The sequence below is a fragment of the Lithobates pipiens genome, unplaced genomic scaffold (assembly GCF_037356315.1).
Source record: "Lithobates pipiens isolate NorthernLeopardFrog02 unplaced genomic scaffold, aLitPip1_a1.2 Scaffold_18, whole genome shotgun sequence".
Classification (NCBI taxonomy): domain Eukaryota; kingdom Metazoa; phylum Chordata; class Amphibia; order Anura; family Ranidae; genus Lithobates; species Lithobates pipiens.
The window spans coordinates 179,083,804-179,102,662 of record NW_027507758.1 but is presented as its reverse complement, the minus strand read 5'-3'; the positions used below and the strand labels follow the sequence as shown (position 1 = coordinate 179,102,662).

Sequence of the window (18,859 nt, the reverse complement as noted above, 5' to 3'; positions counted from 1 at the left end):
CATCAAAATATCGATGCATCCCTACTTTTCAGATATTTATTTGTAAAAAGATTTGAAAACCATTCATAGTGTTCCTTTCACTTCAGTTATGTGCCATTTTGTGTTGGTCTAGCACACAAAATCCTGATATAATACATTTACGTTTTTGATTGTAACATAACAAAATGTGGAAAATTTAAATGGGTATGAATACTTTTTCAAGGCATTGTATCGTTTGGTGCTGAGGCCAGATAATTACATTTAAGAGCCCTTTCACACTGCTGCGCCACTGCCTAGGGCGTCAGTGATAATGTGGCGCTATTTTTAGCGCCGCTTTACCATAGTTTTAGCGGTGCTATTCGGCCACTAGCAGGGCTATTTTAACCCTCTGCTAGTGGCCAAAAAGGGGTTAAATCCACCCGCAAAACACCCCCGGTATCGCAGCGCTGCCCCATTGATTTCAATGGGGAGCAGTGGGGAGTTCACCGCTCCAAAGAAGCTGCTGGCAGGACTTTTTGTGACGCCCTACCAGCGCACCGCTCCAGTGTGACAGCCCTCGGGCTGTCACACTGGAGTGAATGGAGATGCTTTTTTCAGGTGCTATACAGGCGCTCTTTTTAGCGCTGTAGTGCCTGAAAAACACTGGCAGTGTAAAAGGGGTCTTGGTCTCATCTGACCATAACACCTTTTGTCCATATTGGCCTTTGAATCTTCAAGGCGCATTTTGGCAAAGCTCAGTCGTGACTGCATGTTGAGGAGTGGCTTTTTTCTTACAGCCCTCCCATACAAGCCACATTTGTGGAGAATTTGTGATAGGGAAGAATAGTCATTGTGAGATGTCCTGATCCAGGGAGGGTCTGTGTTGTACCAAATACCTTCCACTTCTTAGTAGACTTCACTGTGCTTCTAAGCATTGTTAAAGCCTTTTGATTTTTTTTTTTTTTTTTGTATCCATCTCCTGACTTGTACCTGTCCAATTTTTTCCTGGAAATCTTGACAGTGCCTTTCAACCCATAGTTGATTGCTTCAGTTGTACTATCAGGGATTGAAATGCTCAAGAAAAGCTCTCTTCATGATGAGCTAATCAAAATGATCACAGCTGATCATAATTGAGTCAAATGGGTTTGTGTGCCATTGAGAAGGTGATTAGCTGCACCTGATTGAGTCATTTTTAGGAAAGGGGTGATCCTTTTTCCAACTCTGGTGATTCTGTGGGTTTTTTTGTTTTTTCTTTCCTGACATATCTCCTACTTGAATGTTAGAAGTTGCACTGCAAAGCAACAAAATGTTATTTATTTTATAGGTGGTGATTCTTTTCTATACCCACTGTAAGCGTTCTTGGTGAAAAAAATGGCTGTCAAAGCCCTCTCTTCTCCATTTATAGGGAGTGGCTTTAAACTGTGAAAATTAAATCATTAGGAACTGTAGTGTAAAAACATAATACACTTTTCACTAAATGATTACAAAAACAATTTTACCTGGGAGAAGGCTTTTAAGGCACCACAATATAATGGAAAAATATAAGACTACAAAGCTTTTATTGGTGTGAGTCGTCTTCAGAAGGTTGTTACACTAGTGGATTAAAGCAGTTGTGCTATATAGAATGGGGTGGGTGCATTCTCCAATGACACAAGGTGCGAGTCTAATACAGCATAAGGGATAACGATAGATCCGCCAAATAATTATACTAGCCCCAGAGCCAGCAAACTCAAATAATGAGCTGTGGTGGTAAAGTGGTGCTGTCACGCTTACACCTATGCAGGTGGTCAGATACTATAGCTGGCTTCTGTGTTCTTCACTTATAGCAGCCCTCTTTCCCATAAGGAAAGCAGGCCTACCAGTACTCTGTTGCACCCACGACTTGTACACAATGCTATAGTGCCTGGCTACCATGCTGGGGCAGGTGCAAACTGAGTACAACAAACGGGTACTTGCAGTTGGCAGACATGCAGAGTGATTCAATGACAGTCCAGGGACAAGACAGGCAAGGTTCTGAATAGTTGGGGTCAAATGCGTACGTAGTCAAAAGGCAGGTTGATATTCGATCCGAGGTTGTCAACAGGGGAATCCAATCTAGTAGTGCAAACGGGGAGCTTGGAGTATGTGTAACAAGCACAAGAATGCTGGCTTAAATTAGGGGATTCATTGACCCCACCCCGAGGCTGGCCACATCAATCACCTTGCAGGTGGACAGACAAACAAGTAGAATGCCAAAGCCAAAACCTGGGTCCTGAATGAGGAACAAGAGCGTTGCACTCTCCTGACAGGTGCTATTCCAATAATGGGATGTCAAGAAAGATCCAAATACCTACAGATAGGATCTTGTGACGATAAGTCTCTCTTGTGTTATTTTATGGACTATAATTATTGGCCCAATTTGGATCTTACTGTACCTTCATGCCCTCTGATTGGATTAGCACCACTTTACCACCACAACTTATTTGGGAGTTTGCTGGGTCTGGGGTTGGTATTATTTTTTGGTGGCTGTATGGGTGTTCCTTGTTCTCTATCGGGCTCGCACCTTGAGGCTGTTAGCGAGTGAACCCACCCTATTTAATCCACCAATGTTACAACTATACTTATAAAGTTACTTTTTTTATTTATAATCTTATGAATTTATTTATTGTGATCAGAGTTGTAAAGGGACAGCACACCTTTATATTGCTTTTATAAATAGGTTTCTGTGATGTAAAAAAAGATGAATAATTTCAGAACTTTTTCCACCTTTTAATGTGACCTATAAACTGTACAACTCAGTTGAACCACAAACTGAAATGTTTGTGGTTGAGGAAAGTAAAAATAAAAATATGGTTGCTTGGTTGCGTAAGTGTGCACACCCTTAACTGCTTGCCGACCAGCCGTCATTCTACTGTGGCAGGTCTGCGCGAGCCGTCATAGCCGTCATAGCCATCACAGAAACCTGACATTTTTTTAAACAGGTGTGTAGACTTTTTTTTTTTTTTTAATCCACTGTGCATGTGTGTGTAAAATATAATGCCCTCTCTGGGGCACACAGGTGACCGGATCAAGGAGCCACCTCCACTCTCATTTGCCGCTATGGTGTAATTCCTTTTCCAGAATCGGGACGTGGCTAGAGTCTGTTGGAATGCACACAGACTAGCTAGAGTGGTTGAACATTATAAATGTATGAAAAGGAAGTATGTGGTAAGTTACTGTGGGCAGTACAGACACTTTGAGATGTAGGGCATTTGAAAGTATAAATCCTATTGTGCTGTAACCATAGGCAACAAAATAACACTTTATTGTGGGAAATGCTCTGTCTCTAAAGTGTCATCTCAATCTTTTTACAGCATATTTGATATCAGAACTTGAAGCTGCACGAATGCTGACTATAAATATACCTGTAAAGAAGGAACAAGATGGAGGAGGCAGTGAGGTCTTTAAGGAACTGAAGACAATATGCATGACTCTGGGAATGTCAAAACCCCCAGCCAATATAACCATGTTCCAGTTTTTTAGTGGAATAGAGAAAAAAGTAAGATATTCTGCTTTTATATACCGCTTTATATGTTGGTCTCCCAAATTATTCTGTAGAAAGGTAAAGCCTTGTCATGCATTCCAAGACTCTTTATGGACATTTTTTCTTCATGGGGAAGGAGGGGCTTTCTCAGCTAAGCACACCTTTCCTGCATGCCTATGCTAAGGGCAGATGGGATCCAGGGTGTAAATACTACATGAATCCTGTTCCCTTATTCAAGATGGCAGCAGTTAAAAATGCTAGGGGGTGTTTTTCATTGTTATTCAACAAAATAAAACCCAGAGATATGCATGAATGGGGGAGTTTGTGTTGAATGTTAAAAATGAATTAAATTCAGTTTGTGGTGCTCAGATGCAGCTTAGTGCCATTTTAAACAGATCAGTTCATATATGTTTGTCTTGCTGCAAACGCCAGGTTTTCTGGGGAATGCTAATAGTGTTACAGATATAAGAGATACAATACCACCGAAGTGTTTTGAGATGGTCCTTATGCCTCCTCCTTGTTAGGCATGCCCGGCACAGCTTCTGGTGGTATCGGTAGTAGTCCACAATTGATTTGAAGGTTTTCATGCATATTTTAACTTTCAACAGTCTTCTTTAAGACCCCTTTCACACCACACCGCCCATAGCGGCGGCGGTAAAATGGTGCTATTTTTAGCGGCGTTTTACCGCCGGAATTGCAGTGCATTTTGGACGCTATTGGGGCGCTTTTACCCCCGCTAGCAGCCGAGAAAGGGTTTAAACCGCCAGCAATATGCCGTAATAGCATCGTTTTGCCGGCGGTATTACAGCGCAGCCCCATTGATTTCAATGGGGAGCAGCGGTGGAGGAGCGGTAAACACACCGCTCCTTCACCGCTCCAAAGAAGCTGCTGGCAGGACTTTTCCCTGACGTCCTGCCAGCGCACCACTGTAGTGTGAAAGCCCTCGGGCTTTCACACTACAGACAATGGTGCAGATTTTTTAGGGCGGATTGCAGTCGCTATTTCTAACGCTATAGCCCCTGCAAAACGTCCTTGGTGTGAAAGGGGTCTTACAGTTCTTCAATGTATATGCTTTCTTCTTGCAGTTTTATGTGTTAATGGTGCGTTTATACTTTTTTCTTAGTTAAAAGAAACCTTAGCAAAAGTGCCACCTAATCATTTAGGAAAGCCTCTTCTGAGCAAGACTTTGGGGCCAACTCATTGGGTAAGTTGTTGCATGTTACTGTTTCCATATGTTCCACTCTGGATTAATTGTATAGAGTAGCCCTAAAGCCTCAACTTATTTTAACACCACTTTAGTATTGAGCCTATTACAGTAAACGATTCCTTTACTGGCAGTTCATAAACACTTTTTTCATTTTACAGCAGTGTCCTCTTGTTTCTTGTATGCCACCACCATGAACTGCTGTTGAGGAGCGTGCACACACATAACTTAGTTACCATTCACCAGATCACATTTATTGAGGCTACATATGCTGTCATGTATAGAGCCTGTGCACATGCATTCTCCTTTATTGAGAAAATTTAGACTGAAGATGCTAACTGTACCACAATGAACAGGCAGCCCAAAGGAGAAAACACAGTAAGCACCACTCTGCCTCTCCTTCAAAGCATCGATCGCTTTTCATGGTAGAGACGCAGAGGTAGATCTTCTGTATGCTGTCCTCTTGGGCTGCCAGTGCATGTCTGTGCAGGCAACGTCCTTGTCTTGCCTTGTCATAGATGACAGGTGTGGTATCTTTACTCACATCTGCCCAGTTTCCAGCCACATTTTATTTATGTCCTGAGTATTTTTTTAATGCATAATCTTTTTTTTCTGATTTATTTTGTTCTCCATTTTTCATTGGCGATCTATTCTTCTCATGCACACACTGGGGTATTTTTAGAGGGAGGCCTGGTTGTTTTTTGTGTTCGATTCCCTTTCTGGGGGTGGCCATCAAGGCAGGCAGTTTTTTACCTGCAGATCGTATATGCACTGCCAGGAAATTGTAAATTATGGCAGCACACATCTGTTTGTTGGTGGTTCACCCCGGAAACGAGGCCTGAAACGCACGCAGTACTATTGTTGTGTTTGGCTTCATGTCCGTACTTTTGCTTAGTGGCGGCCGGAGCAAGGCTTGGAGCGCACGTTAGTCGCCATCTTGCTCTAGTTCCGGCTGCCATTACAACTTAAGACACCGCTGTGCACTGCTGAATGTTTTATGTTTTATTAGTACTGATCTATAAATGCAATGATCGGGGGGCTTTCAGCCCTATGAGGATGTCATCATATTTGACGAAACGTGGCAGGATCCAGCTATCTGCCGCACTATTGTCATGAGTGCTGTATACCTTTTTATCCATGTACGTTTTTTGCACTTTTAAATAAATTAATTGAAGATGGTTTTTCATGATGCTTGGTGTATTTCCACATGTACATCAGTTCTGAGAGAAACAGCAGGTCCATGGTCTAGTCTTTTTGCACCAGATCTGTGGGGATTTAAGTGGTCTATTCTGCAGAAACAACTGAGAGATCCATCTTGCCTGTTGAATGTCTACTTACCTCTGCCGGTGTGACTCATTACCGTAGTGTATTTGGGTCCACATTTTCTAGTAAGCATACCCTCATCACCCAAGGTGGCATGATTCTCACATTGGTGGCCATCCATATTCAAAGATCACCATCCTAAGCAATTATATGCACTTTTTGCGCTGCGTTATTGCACGGTTACACACTAGGTGTCCCTTTTTTACCTATTTTATAGATTAACTTTTTTGTTTGTTTTATTTACACATGTAAAGTGTCATCACCCGAGTCTATCTTTTGCATTTTATATATATATGGATTTATTTTAGGTTCACTTTGCAAATTGTGATAACCATATTGCACTTATTTAGTGCAGCACCTTTTATATTTCTGATTTTACACAATTGTCATTTGTGGTGGTTGCTGCTTTGTTCAAACATCAGCACGGTAGTTTTTTCAAAATTGTATTAGTTTCTTACCTACCTGTCTACTGCTGTACACTGAGCTGTGCTGAGCTAAACACCTGGCATTGGGAACATAGAGGCTGCGCCCCACGCACCTGCCCGGGCCAGCTTATCTGCAAGCAGTGAGTTGACTCCCTCTCTGCCTACTGACTTCCAGGAGTGACGCCTCTTCATTCCGTGGTATCGGATTAAGCTTCGGAGCATTTACACAAGTACACAAATACTAGCTATTGGCACCGATGTTCGTATCGGTGCAACCCTAGCTGTAATGTCATAAGACATTTCTGGAAGCAAAGGTAACTCGTGTATGTGACCTCTTAACTTCTCTGGATTATTAGTGGAGAATAGTTGCAGCTTTCTCCATCCAGTTTTTTTTTTTTTTTGGTAACTTCATGGGTACAAGGGAAACAAACAAAAGGGATTCTTCTTGTAAGGAGGAAAACGAGCTCACTGGAAAAGACAATTGTGCTTGGAAAAGGAGGTAGCCCAGCAAAAAAAAATGTAGGGATTTATGATGTGGTATCAGGTGGTACTCCTGGGTCTGCACTATTCCATGTTTCCACTTTAAGTGAACTCCTGGCGTAAGATATTTAATTGAGCACTAGAAAGGGAGCCTTATTGTGGACATTAGCTCAGAAAAAATGTATAAGGCTGTAAGAGCAAATCTGGTCTCCGCACACAACCATCAACACAGTGGTGAGTTTTGCAAGTGTGGCAGCTGCCTGAGTTCTGCGGCACTGTTGAACACTGACTGCGACTGATTGGATGCTGTCGCTGTTGATTATAGGTGGGTCATGGTGAGCTAAATTAGCTTCTGGTTTCTAATGCCTTTGATTCTTTCAGTCGCAAGATTCTCCCACCATAGTTCTTAACACTTTGTGTCTGCATGGAAGTTATATAATAAATGCCACAAGTAACATGATACCTCTTGGTAATGGCAATCTTTAATTTAAACTATCTGCCATTAATGGAACGTTTTCTTTGCGGGAAGTGATGGTATGGCTTCCATGACTGACGCAAGGGGGCAAAAAGAATGGGCATAGTCAGTACATTTGACAAGTGCCTGTGACTGTCCAGAAACTTCTATTAACCCCCCCCCCCCCCCCCCCAAGCACTAGAGCAGGGGTAATGAATTAAAATTCAAGGAGGTCCGATCGCCAAAATTTTCTTTGGGCCGAGGTCCGAATCTCAAGTCTGTGCTACGACTCAGAAATATTGTAGTAACTGTATATCTATCAAAAACATGAGAAATGTACAATTTCCTTAGCATTTCAACAATATTTATTGTCAAGTTACATCTAGTGTCCCCAGATAAAGTTAAATCTGGTGTCCCCATCACAGTGCCCCTTTACATCAGGTGTCCCCATTACAGTGCCCCTTTACATCAGGTGTCCCCATTACAGTGCCCCTTTACATCAGGTGTCCCCATTACAGTGCCCCTTTACATCAGGTGTCCCCATTACAGTGCCCCTTTACATCAGGTGTCCCCATTACAGTGCTTCTTTAAATCAGGTGTCCCCATCAAAGTGCCCCTTTACATCAGGTGTCCCCATTACAGTGCCCCTTTACATCAGGTGTCCCCATCACAGTGCTTTAAATCAGGTGTCCCCATCACAGTGCTTCTTTAAATCAGGTGTCCCCATCACAGTGCCCCTTTACATCGGGTGTCCCCATCACAGTGCCCCTTTACATCGGGTGTCCCCATCACAGTGCCCCTTTACATCGGGTGTCCCCATCACAGTGCCCCTTTACATCGGGTGTCCCCATCACAGTGCCCCTTTACATCGGGTGTCCCCATCACAGTGCCCCTTTACATCGGGTGTCCCCATCACAGTGCCCCTTTACATCGGGTGTCCCCATCACAGTGCCCCTTTACATCGGGTGTCCTCATCACAGTGCCCCTTTACATCGGGTGTCCCCATCACAGTGCCCCTTTACATCGGGTGTCCCCATCACAGTGCCCCTTAACATAAAATGTGCACATCAGGGTGTACCTTAACATAAAATCAGGGTCACGCTGATGGGCACATTTTATATTAAGGGCACTCTGATGGACACGACCAAACGTGCCTCTTAACTTAAAATTTGCCCATCAGTGTTGCTTTTAAAATAAAATATGCCCATCAGCGTACCCCCATCACAGCGCACCTTTAAATCGGGTGTCCCCATCACAGTGCCCCTTTACATCAGGTGCCTCCATCACAGTGCCCCTTTACATCAGGTGCCTCCATCACAGTGCCCCTTTACATCAGGTGCCTCCATCACAGTGCCCCTTTACATCAGGTGCCTCCATCACAGTGCCCCTTTACATCAGGTGCCTCCATCACAGTGCCCCTTTACATCAGGTGCCTCCATCACAGTGCCCCTTTACATCAGGTGCCTCCATCACAGTGCCCCTTTACATCAGGTGCCTCCATCACAGTGCCCCTTTACATCAGGTGCCTCCATCACAGTGCCCCTTTACATCAGGTGCCTCCATCACAGTGCCCCTTTACATCAGGTGCCTCCATCACAGTGCCCCTTTACATCAGGTGCCTCCATCACAGTGCCCCTTTACATCAGGTGCCTCCATCACAGTGCCCCTTTACATCAGGTGCCTCCATCACAGTGCCCCTTTACATCAGGTGCCTCCATCACAGTGCCCCTTTACATCAGGTGCCTCCATCACAGTGCCCCTTTACATCAGGTGCCTCCATCACAGTGCCCCTTTACATCAGGTGCCCCCACCACAGTGCCCCTTTACATCAGGTGCCCCCACCACAGTGCCCCTTTACATCAGGTGCCCCCCCCACAGTGCCCCTTTACATCAGGTGCCCCCCCCACAGTGCCCCTTTACATCAGGTGCCCCCCCCACAGTGCCCCTTTACATCAGGTGCCCCCCCCCCCCACAGTGCCCCTTACATCAGGTGCCCCCCCCCCACAGTGCCCCTTACATCAGGTGCCCCCCCCCCCCACAGTGCCCCTTTACATCAGGTGCCCCCCCCCCCACAGTGCCCCTTTACATCAGGTGCCCCCCCCCACAGTGCCCCTTTACATCAGGTGCCCCCCCCCACAGTGCCCCTTTACATCAGGTGCCCCCCCCCACAGTGCCCCTTTACATCAGGTGCCCCCACCACAGTGCCCCTTTACATCAGGTGCCCCCACCACAGTGCCCCTTTACATCAGGGGCCCCCACCACAGTGCCCCTTTACATCAGGGGCCCCCACCACAGTGCCCCTTTACATCAGGGGCCCCCACCACAGTGCCCCTTTACATCAGGGGCCCCCACCACAGTGCCCCTTTACATCAGGGGCCCCCACCACAGTGCCCCTTTACATCAGGGGCCCCCACCACAGTGCCCCTTTACATCAGGGGCCCCCACCACAGTGCCCCTTTACATCAGGGGCCCCCACCACAGTGCCCCTTTACATCAGGGGCCCCCACCACAGTGCCCCTTTACATCAGGGGCCCCCACCACAGTGCCCCTTTACATCAGGGGCCCCCACCACAGTGCCCCTTTACATCAGGGGCCCCCACCACAGTGCCCCTTTACATCAGGGGCCCCCACCACAGTGCCCCTTTACATCAGGGGCCCCCACCACAGTGCCCCTTTACATCAGGGGCCCCCACCACAGTGCCCCTTTACATCAGGGGCCCCCACCACAGTGCCCCTTTACATCAGGGGCCCCCACCACAGTGCCCCTTTACATCAGGGGCCCCCACCACAGTGCCCCTTTACATCAGGGGCCCCCACCACAGTGCCCCTTTACATCAGGGGCCCCCACCACAGTGCCCCTTAACATAAAATGTGCACATCAGGATTTCCCTTAACATAAAATAAGTGTCATGCTTAAGGGGCACTCTGATGGACACAACAAAACGTGCCCCTTAACTTAAAATTTGCCCATCAAAGTGCCCCTTTTGATATAAAATGTACCCATCAGTGTTGCTCTTAAAATAAAATCTGCCCATCAGCGTGCCCCTTAACATAAAATAAGGGTCACACTGATGGGCACCTATTATGTTAGGAGGCATTCTGATGGACAAATTTTATTTTAAGGGGCATGCAGATGGGTATATTTTTAATGTGCACATTGATGGGCATATTTTGTAGGGCACATTTTGCTGTACCCATCTGCGTGCCCCTTAACAAAATATGCCCATCGATGTGCACATTAAAAATATACCCATCAGCGTGCCCCGTAAAATAAAATGTGTCCATCGGATTACCTCTTAACATAAAAGGTGCCCATCAGCGTGACCCTTATTTTATGTTAAGGGGCACGCTGATGGGAAAATTTTATGTTAAAGGGCACTCTGATGGGCACATTTTATTTTAAGGGGCACGCTGATGGGTATATTTTTAATGTGCACACCGATGGGCATATTTTGTTAAGAGGCACCTTAACAAAACATGTCCATCAGTGTGCACATAAAAAATATACCCATCAGCGTGCCCCTTACAAAAAAAAAAGCCCAGCATTGTGCATATTAAAAATATACCAGTGTGCCCCTTAAAATATGCCCAACAGTATACTAGTGTGCCCCTTAAAATATGCCCAACAGTGTGCACAGTAAAAACATTCTTATTTATAGATGACTAATGTGCCCACATACCTTAACTGCAGGAGGGTGGGCACAACTGAAGCTGCTTCGCAATGAGATCCAGGACCCGGGAATCGGAAACCGCGGGCAGCAGGGGGGCGGGGCACGCACGTGACGTCACACCCCTACTGCCCCTGAGTGTCTCTTCAGCTCCGAGAGACGCGGCCAGGAGCAGGGGGCGGGCGCATGCGCGCAGCGTCACTGGTTGCTGGGGAAACCCGCGGTCCCAGCAAACCAGTGATTGCTGCTGTCATTTACTACACTGGCGGCATGGCGATCCGGGCAGAAGCGCTGCTCGGTCCGGACTCGGACCGCGGGCCGCCATTTAATGACGGCTGCAATAGAGGATCACAGCTACAGCTGCGGGGGTAACAGCACAGGGGACTCTTTTTATTCATTGTAAGTACTGTCCCTGGTGTTGATTGATTGATAAAAAAAAATTAACTATACTTACGTTTTTTTACATTTTTTTTTTTTTTTTTAAATATACTGTAGCTCTTGCAAATGAACACCTTCACGTCCAGTCAGAATGGCAAAGCCCTTGCCTGGCCATCAATCTGTTATGCCATCCTGACTGAACATCCTATGGCTTCCTTCACATCACATCGTGTGCTAGCACTGATCAGTGATGAACACCTGTTAGGGTAATGAGCCAATTATGTAGACTCTTTACCATGTGATCAGCTTTGTCCAATCACAGCTGATCACTTGTAAACAAATGCTGGTCATCGGCAATGCCTTTCCTCAGCACTGTATGGGACATTTTCACTGGTAATCAGTGCAACATATCAGTGCCCATCAGTGAAGATGAAAAATTACTTATTTGCAAAATTTTATAACCCAAGCAAAATCTTTTTCAAAATATACTATCTTTTTTCTGTAGCAGAAAATGAAAAACCCAGTGGTGATTAAATGCCATCACAAGAGAGCTCTATTTGTCTAAAAAAAAAAAAAAATGATAAAAATGTAATTTGGATACAGTGTTGCATAATCCCTCAATTGTCATTTAAAGTGTGACAGTGCTGAAAGCTGAAAATTGGCCTGGGCAGGAATGGGGTAAAAGTGCCATATATTGAAGTGGTTAAAAAGAAAACTGGCCCTAAACATATTACATTTACCAGATCATCCAGTCACCAGAGATGTTGTAGAACACTTGATGCAATTTTACCTGCATTATTGCTGAAAGAACAAGTACCCTTCTTTAGGAAATCAAAAACCTAATCTGACAGATTTTGTGGAATACCTAAAACAAAAACTTTTAGTAGACACTATAGTCTTTCCCAGCATCTAATTGCTAATTATCCCTTTGCGTGATCCTTACTTTGCAACTATCATAAGTATATGCCCAGAATTGCACACAGCTTCTCTCAATCCAAGATCTTAATTTTGTATTTTTTTTTTTTTTTTTTTTTTTTTAGTAATATTGGTTGGGAAAGTTTATGCAGGCTGTTGGACTCCTAAAACAAACAATGTTTTACTGCATAGATTTTTCATTTCTTTTATTCCCCGCTCAAAAGTCAATGCCTCTAAGCGTGCTTTTCCAGTTATATTTTCATGCTTCATCTGAAGCATAAACAGTAATGTCTGGGAGTTGAGATTTAAATTATATACGAGATGTCTGTTCTTACCCACAAGCAGATTGTCAAGGTGAATTTGTTTTGCACAATTCTAGCCTTGGGTTTCTTAAACTAGTTTTTCATAACCTAAAAAGTATATGTGTACTTTAGAAATCGCCAAAAATATTTGTACATCTGTTCAAATTTCCAATGATTGGCCCATTTTAGTCTTTACTAGTACCTGTAGTTAGCATCTGAATATAGAGCAGAAATTCTATTTTCTTCATTTTTCTTCAGCCTCCAGTTACTTTTCATGACCTTTTTTTAAATGATCAATTTTCATTTGTACATTAGGTCTTTTTTTTTTTTTTTTTTTTTTTCCTGCTTGCTATATTAGCAAAGTCTTTGATGTTGGCCTTTTAATTTTAGGCAATAAAATCGTATTTTTTTTTTTTGTAGAAGTTGTTTGTGACGCTTTCTACATTAATAAACCACAGGTTTATTTTAAGATGGGATTTCTTAACCACTTAAGCCCCGGACCAATTTTCAGCCAAAGGACCAGGCCCTTTTTGCAATTCGACACTGTGTCGCTTTAACTGACAATTGCACGGTCGTGCAACATGGCTCCCAAACAAAATTGCCGTCCTTTCCCCACAAATAGATTTCTTTTGGTGGTATTTGATCTACTGCGGTTTTTATGTTTTGCGCTATAAACAAAAATAGAGCGACAATTTTGAAAAAAAAATACAATATTTTTAACTTTTTGCTATAATATCCCCCAAAAATATATAAAAAAACTTTTTTTTTTTTCCTCGTTTATGCCGATACATATTCTTCTACATATTTTTGGTAAAAAAAAAACGCAATTGGCGATTGTTTGGTTTGCGCAAAAGTTATAGCGTTTACAAAATAGGGGATAGTTTTATAGCACTTTTTTTTTTCTTTTTTCTTTTTTTCTTGTGACTGCGACATTATGGCGGACACGTCGGACATTTTTGACGCATTTTTGTGACCATTGTCATTTATACAGCAATCAGTGCTATTTAAATGCACTGATTCCTGTGTAAATGACACTGGCAGTGAAGGAGTTAACCACTAGGGGGCAGTGTTGGGGTTATGTATCACGTGATGTTTCTTTTTTTATTGTAGGGGGTGTGGCCTGGCTTCTGACGTCCCTAATCGTCTTTCCCTATAAAAGGGAATAGACGATCGGTGACAGCCACACAGGGAAGCATGGGGGAGGTTTGTTTACACAGACCTCTCCTCGTTCTTTAGCTCTGTGGCCCGATCGCGGGACACCAGCGGCGATCGGATCCGCTGGTCCCACAGTCACGGAGCACAGGACCACGTCGGGAGTGCGCCGGTGCGCTCCCGACCCACGGCTGGGCACTTAGAGAATCGCGTACCGGTACGTGATTGTGCCCAGCCGTGCCATTCTGCCGACGTATATCGTAAGTGGTTAAGGGTCATACACAAGATCAGACTTTTTGACAACAAACATGCAAATTAGCTGTTTTAAGGCAACATCCGACCGTGTTTTTATGCTCCATCAGACAAACTTTTGTTGGCTGTGTGAATGGGCAAACTTTTTGACAACGTAAGTCCGTAGGAGCAAAGTCCAATTGTGTGTACACAAAACCATTGGACTTTTTTGCAAAAAATCAAACAATACAGAAGTTGACCAAAGGGTGGCGTCGGAGTAATTGAACGTCCTCTTTTGAAGTGTCCTCACTATGTTGAAACGTCACTACACTCGTGTTTGTTGTCTAAAAAGTCTGATCGTGTGTATGCAATACAAATTTATGGCCAACGCCCTTTGTACAACAGTCGACGGGAAAGTTTGTACAAAAGTCGACGGGAAAGTTTGTACAAAGTCTGATCGTGTGTGAGGCTTTAGAATGCTCATTGGTGGTCATTGTGGACCTTTGGGTGAAAGTAAAAACAAAAGTGTTTGCTCCTCTCCTATGAGTTGTACCCCTCTAGACCAGAAGTAGGGGCTCAGTTTTCGCTTGAACTTTTTAATTTTGTTCCTCCTGCCTTGGATCAATTCTGATGGTAGGTATTTGGGTTTAATCCATTTGACTAGCTACAGAGGTGAAGCTTGTGTTGAAAATATTCCTTCTGATAGCAAGCTTTTGCGGTTAGGTGCTTAGATGTGGTTTCTCTGGCCACTTCCCATTGCCATTTTTAGAGAAGCTAAAGGAGAGGGAACCCTTCTATCAATGCCTTGTCCTCCAACTGAAACTATCAGGATCACTACAGCTGAAAGTGGGCAAGCTGGACTTTTTCCACACCTTTCTCTTTCTCTCAGAGATGGATTTTTAGACACCAGCACTACCATTTTCTGGTAGGGATATGGCAGCGCATCCTGCATTCATTTCCACGCTTTTTTTCATTTCCACGTTTTTTATTTTGTTTTTTTTAGGATGCTAAATAGGATTTTTTATTAGGATAAAACAGAGGTGTCTCTCCACATTAACCCTTATTATGGTAGGGGTCTTGGGGTCCATAACTGCTATCTGTATGTTTTCCCATTTGACTTAATTATAATATAAGGCAAAAAAATCAGTCCTCCAATACAGCGGACCCATTTTTCTTTTAGAGCAGGTTGTAGGGTTTTTCCTGTTTTAGCCTCGTTGTTTAATCTCTTGTGGGTTAGTCGGCACTGGTGTCATGTTTGAGAACATTTGTCCATCATTGCTTGTAGAGCAGCAACTACCTGGAGCTCAAGGACAAGTTCAGCATATACTTGAAATGCTCATTCAGGTTCTTCTGAAGATGCTAAATTTTAATGGATTGTTCAACTGAGATTAGTACCGCCACCAAGTTAAGCTTTGTCTTTCCTAATCCTGAATTGATAACTACGTTTTGGTCACCAGAGGACCTCCCTCCCCCTCTCCCTCACAAAGTTTTTCAGGTGGATTGGACACTATCAAGCTGTAGGCCAGACCAGTATTTTATTTGATTTAATTTTTTTGTAGTACCCTAAGAGGATGATCGTTTTAGTGATTTTAAGTCTTTTTTTTATATAAATTTTTCTTCTATAATAGACATGTTATACTTGCCTGCCCTGTGCTGTGGATTGGCATAGGGCGATCTAGATTCTCCTCTTCTCGGGTCCCTCTTTGGCTTGTCTGGCCTCCTCTCCTGACGAGTGCCCCTACAGCAAGTAACTTGCTATGGGAGCACCCTGAGCAGAGCTGCAGCTCTGAGTATCCATTCAGACATGGAGCTGCGGCCTGGTCCCGATCCTTTCTCTCTTCATTGGCTGACTTTGATTTACAGCAGCGGGAGCCAATGGCGCCGCACTGCTGTTTCAGCCAATGAGGAGGGGAGTCCCGGGCAGCTGAGACAATCCTACAACATTGCTGGATAGAGAGGGGTCTCAGGAAAGTATTAGGGGGGCTGCTGCACGCAGAAGGCTTTTTATCTTAATGCATTAAGATAAAAAAAAGTCTGACTTTACAATCACCTTTTAAGCTCTGCCATTTTTAAAGGCTGACCCGTGATTTTCAAGCCATTCTTTTTTTTTTTTTTCACTTTTTTTTTTTTTTTTTTTCCAATCAAGGCTCTTCTCTACACTGCAGCTGGATATCTTCCCTCTTATTTGCAGTTATCCAATCTTAGTCTGGCTTTTGAACTCTACTGGAACTGGACCCTGCTGGACTGGGAATTGCCAGGCTAGTCTATAACTAACCCATAGGCACTGTTTTCCACATGGGGCACTTTCCAGACTCCGGCCTTGTTAAATTAGCTGTACTTTTCATGTCCGCAGCCAGCAACATTGCATCTGCAATTGTTCTGCCTCTGCAAACCTACTTGGGAAATAGGCCGATATGGTAGAGCGCTGAGTATTTTTATTTTTTTTTGCTGGGCACCATTCCATTTTGTTGCAGGCTTTGCTGTAGAGGGGGTTAAATGTGTGGGGCAGAGCGCTGTGTCACCTGCTAGGTGTAGTGTCGTTACACATGCTTTCATGCTCTTTCCTTCTGTATTTAGTTGAGGTAACATCTCCCTGCTGCTGCATCTGTTGAAAAAACACCTTGAAGTTTGATCTCTGTTGCTGCCTCGAGAGACTTTGGTCACCTTTTGGCTATCCAACGCTTTAGTCACTGACCCTCGTCTGCTATCTGGCTGGGTTCATACATACATATGGCCATGCCTCTTACTCTAAGCTTGTACATTTGTATGTCTGCTCTGTTCCAATGGGAAGGTACTGTCCAGCTGTACCAGGTGCCTCCAGTTCAATTTCTTTGGGGGTTCAATTTTGGTTTGGGGGGCTGCATGCAGCACGCTTACTGATCATGCAAGCATCTGCAGCCTGGGATACTGCTGTCTTCTGATGTCATTTGCGATCTCTGAATCCTTGACTTTCTTGGTTGTGGCTAGGTTTTCTGCTTTTTTTTAGCTGACATATTTACCAAGGTCACTCAGGACTTTGACCCAAATTACCCAGTTGTTTACTGACTCTGAATGTAAAGGCCAAAGCATGCTCTAGTACCGTCTCCATCAGACATGGAGATCTTGTTTCTGAGGCACCTAAATTCTAGAAATAAGAACCTACCTCTGAGGGGTCACAGCCTACTGCTATTACTCCCAAGTTAAAGGGGATGTTTCAATTCTTACATTAGCTACAGATGGAACAAATTTAGGCCAGTTCAGCAGGGGCCAGTTTTCTCAGTTCAGCAAGGATTTAGTTCAGAAGTGGTTTGTTACCACCAAGGATTGGGTCATGTCTCGCTTTACCAATTTGAATACCATACCAGTGGAGGATGCACCTGCTTTTAAGGACCTAAATGATAAGTGGTCGGAAGCTCCTTCCAGAGCTCCTCTTTAGATCAGATCCGTTGCTTCATCTATTTCCATACTTTGTCAAACCTTGTCTGACTGGTCAAAATACTTTTCAAAATGGCTCTAACCAACACTGTTGTTCATCATTTGCTCGTTGAACATGTGGAACTAATGGCTGCAGAGTTGAATTTGTGACAGTTTACAGTTTTCATAGTAAGCTTCCTGTCCTATTTCTCGCATGCTCCTCCTGTTGCATGTTTCGGTAACGTGCTAGACTACAGAGTTCTCTTGTAAGAAGTGTTTGATCCACATAGCCTTCGAGGGCAGTGCCTCTTTGGATGAGTTTTTGATGGTATCGGTGATGCTACTGGTAAGAAGCCCAAGTAACAGACTCCAAATTTCTAACTCTCCCCACTCTAAGAAGTGTAAATTCTGCTGTTTCAAGTTTTACAAATCCCCAGACGAGCCTTTCTCTGTATGAAAGTGTGCCTTTACTTTCTATAGTGGAGGGATGTCTGTTGACCTTTGCAGATGCTTGGATAGAAGGTAGTGTCCCAAGCCTCACATTTTGCTTCCTTACACCTCATTGTTTGCTCACTTCCAAGTTACCTGTGTCTCCGTGCTCTGACTAACATATCTTTATCAGACTCTTTTGGGTTTTCTGGATCAATGCATCCTTGCCATAGTTCTTGCAGCAGAATGATTTCAGGGGTTTTACTTCAGCATTGTTCCTAAACCCAACGGGGCCACTTGTCCCATCTTTTACCTTAAAGCGGTTTTGTACAGAAAATTGCAAGTTCATCTTATTCAAATGGCTTTGGAACATAGATGCAGTTATGACCATTGAAATAAAATAATATGCAGTATTTATCTTTTATTTTTAATGTTTATGCCGACTTCCGGGCTCTCCTCCCGTGGGAGTAGGCGTGTTTATCGGTTTCGCAATGGTCCCTGGGAACTTTTTTTGCCATTTCCCAGGAATCCGTGGGGGACACAGTAATGCCGAAATTTCGTGAGATTTCGGAAGAAGGACGCCGGTCACGTGACGAGGGCGTGTCCGAAATTGCCATTTTGAAAGTGGGCAGGCAGCTCTATCTGCCATTACCACTATAGCACACAAGGCAAGAGGAAGGAAAACAAAGAGGACACTCATTGAGCATGTGCGAGATGGAGCGGTGGATGCTGGGAGCTCAGCGTCATCGCATCCAGGAAGTAAATGCCTGTGGGCTTCAAACGCCCACAGTGAAAATGGAACAAGGGGGGGAATTTTGGGACTTTAAATGAAGCACAAGTATGTGCCTCCATCCCGGTAAACGGTACATAATAAAGGAAGTTTGGGACTTTAAAATGAAGCACTTGGATAATGGAGGCAAGTTTTAACCATGTATCAAATTTTTTTTATTTTTCATTATTGATTGTTCAGTAACAGATCATAAAAAATAATAAAGATCAAATTCATAAAGTATATAGGCGTAAATGTAGTAGAAACATGATATAT

General features: G+C 43.9%; 1 protein-coding gene across 1 annotated transcript in view; it reads left to right on the top strand.

Annotated features, from left to right (window-relative positions):
• Window positions 1-18,859, top strand: part of FAM98A (family with sequence similarity 98 member A) — a 95,109-nt gene that overhangs the window by 45,369 nt on the left and 30,881 nt on the right. Inside the window, exons 4-5 of the mRNA XM_077486438.1 lie at window positions 3,291-3,475; window positions 4,584-4,664. Coding sequence (XP_077342564.1) covers window positions 3,291-3,475; window positions 4,584-4,664 — 266 coding nt within the window. The remainder of the gene's footprint in view (window positions 1-3,290; window positions 3,476-4,583; window positions 4,665-18,859) is intronic.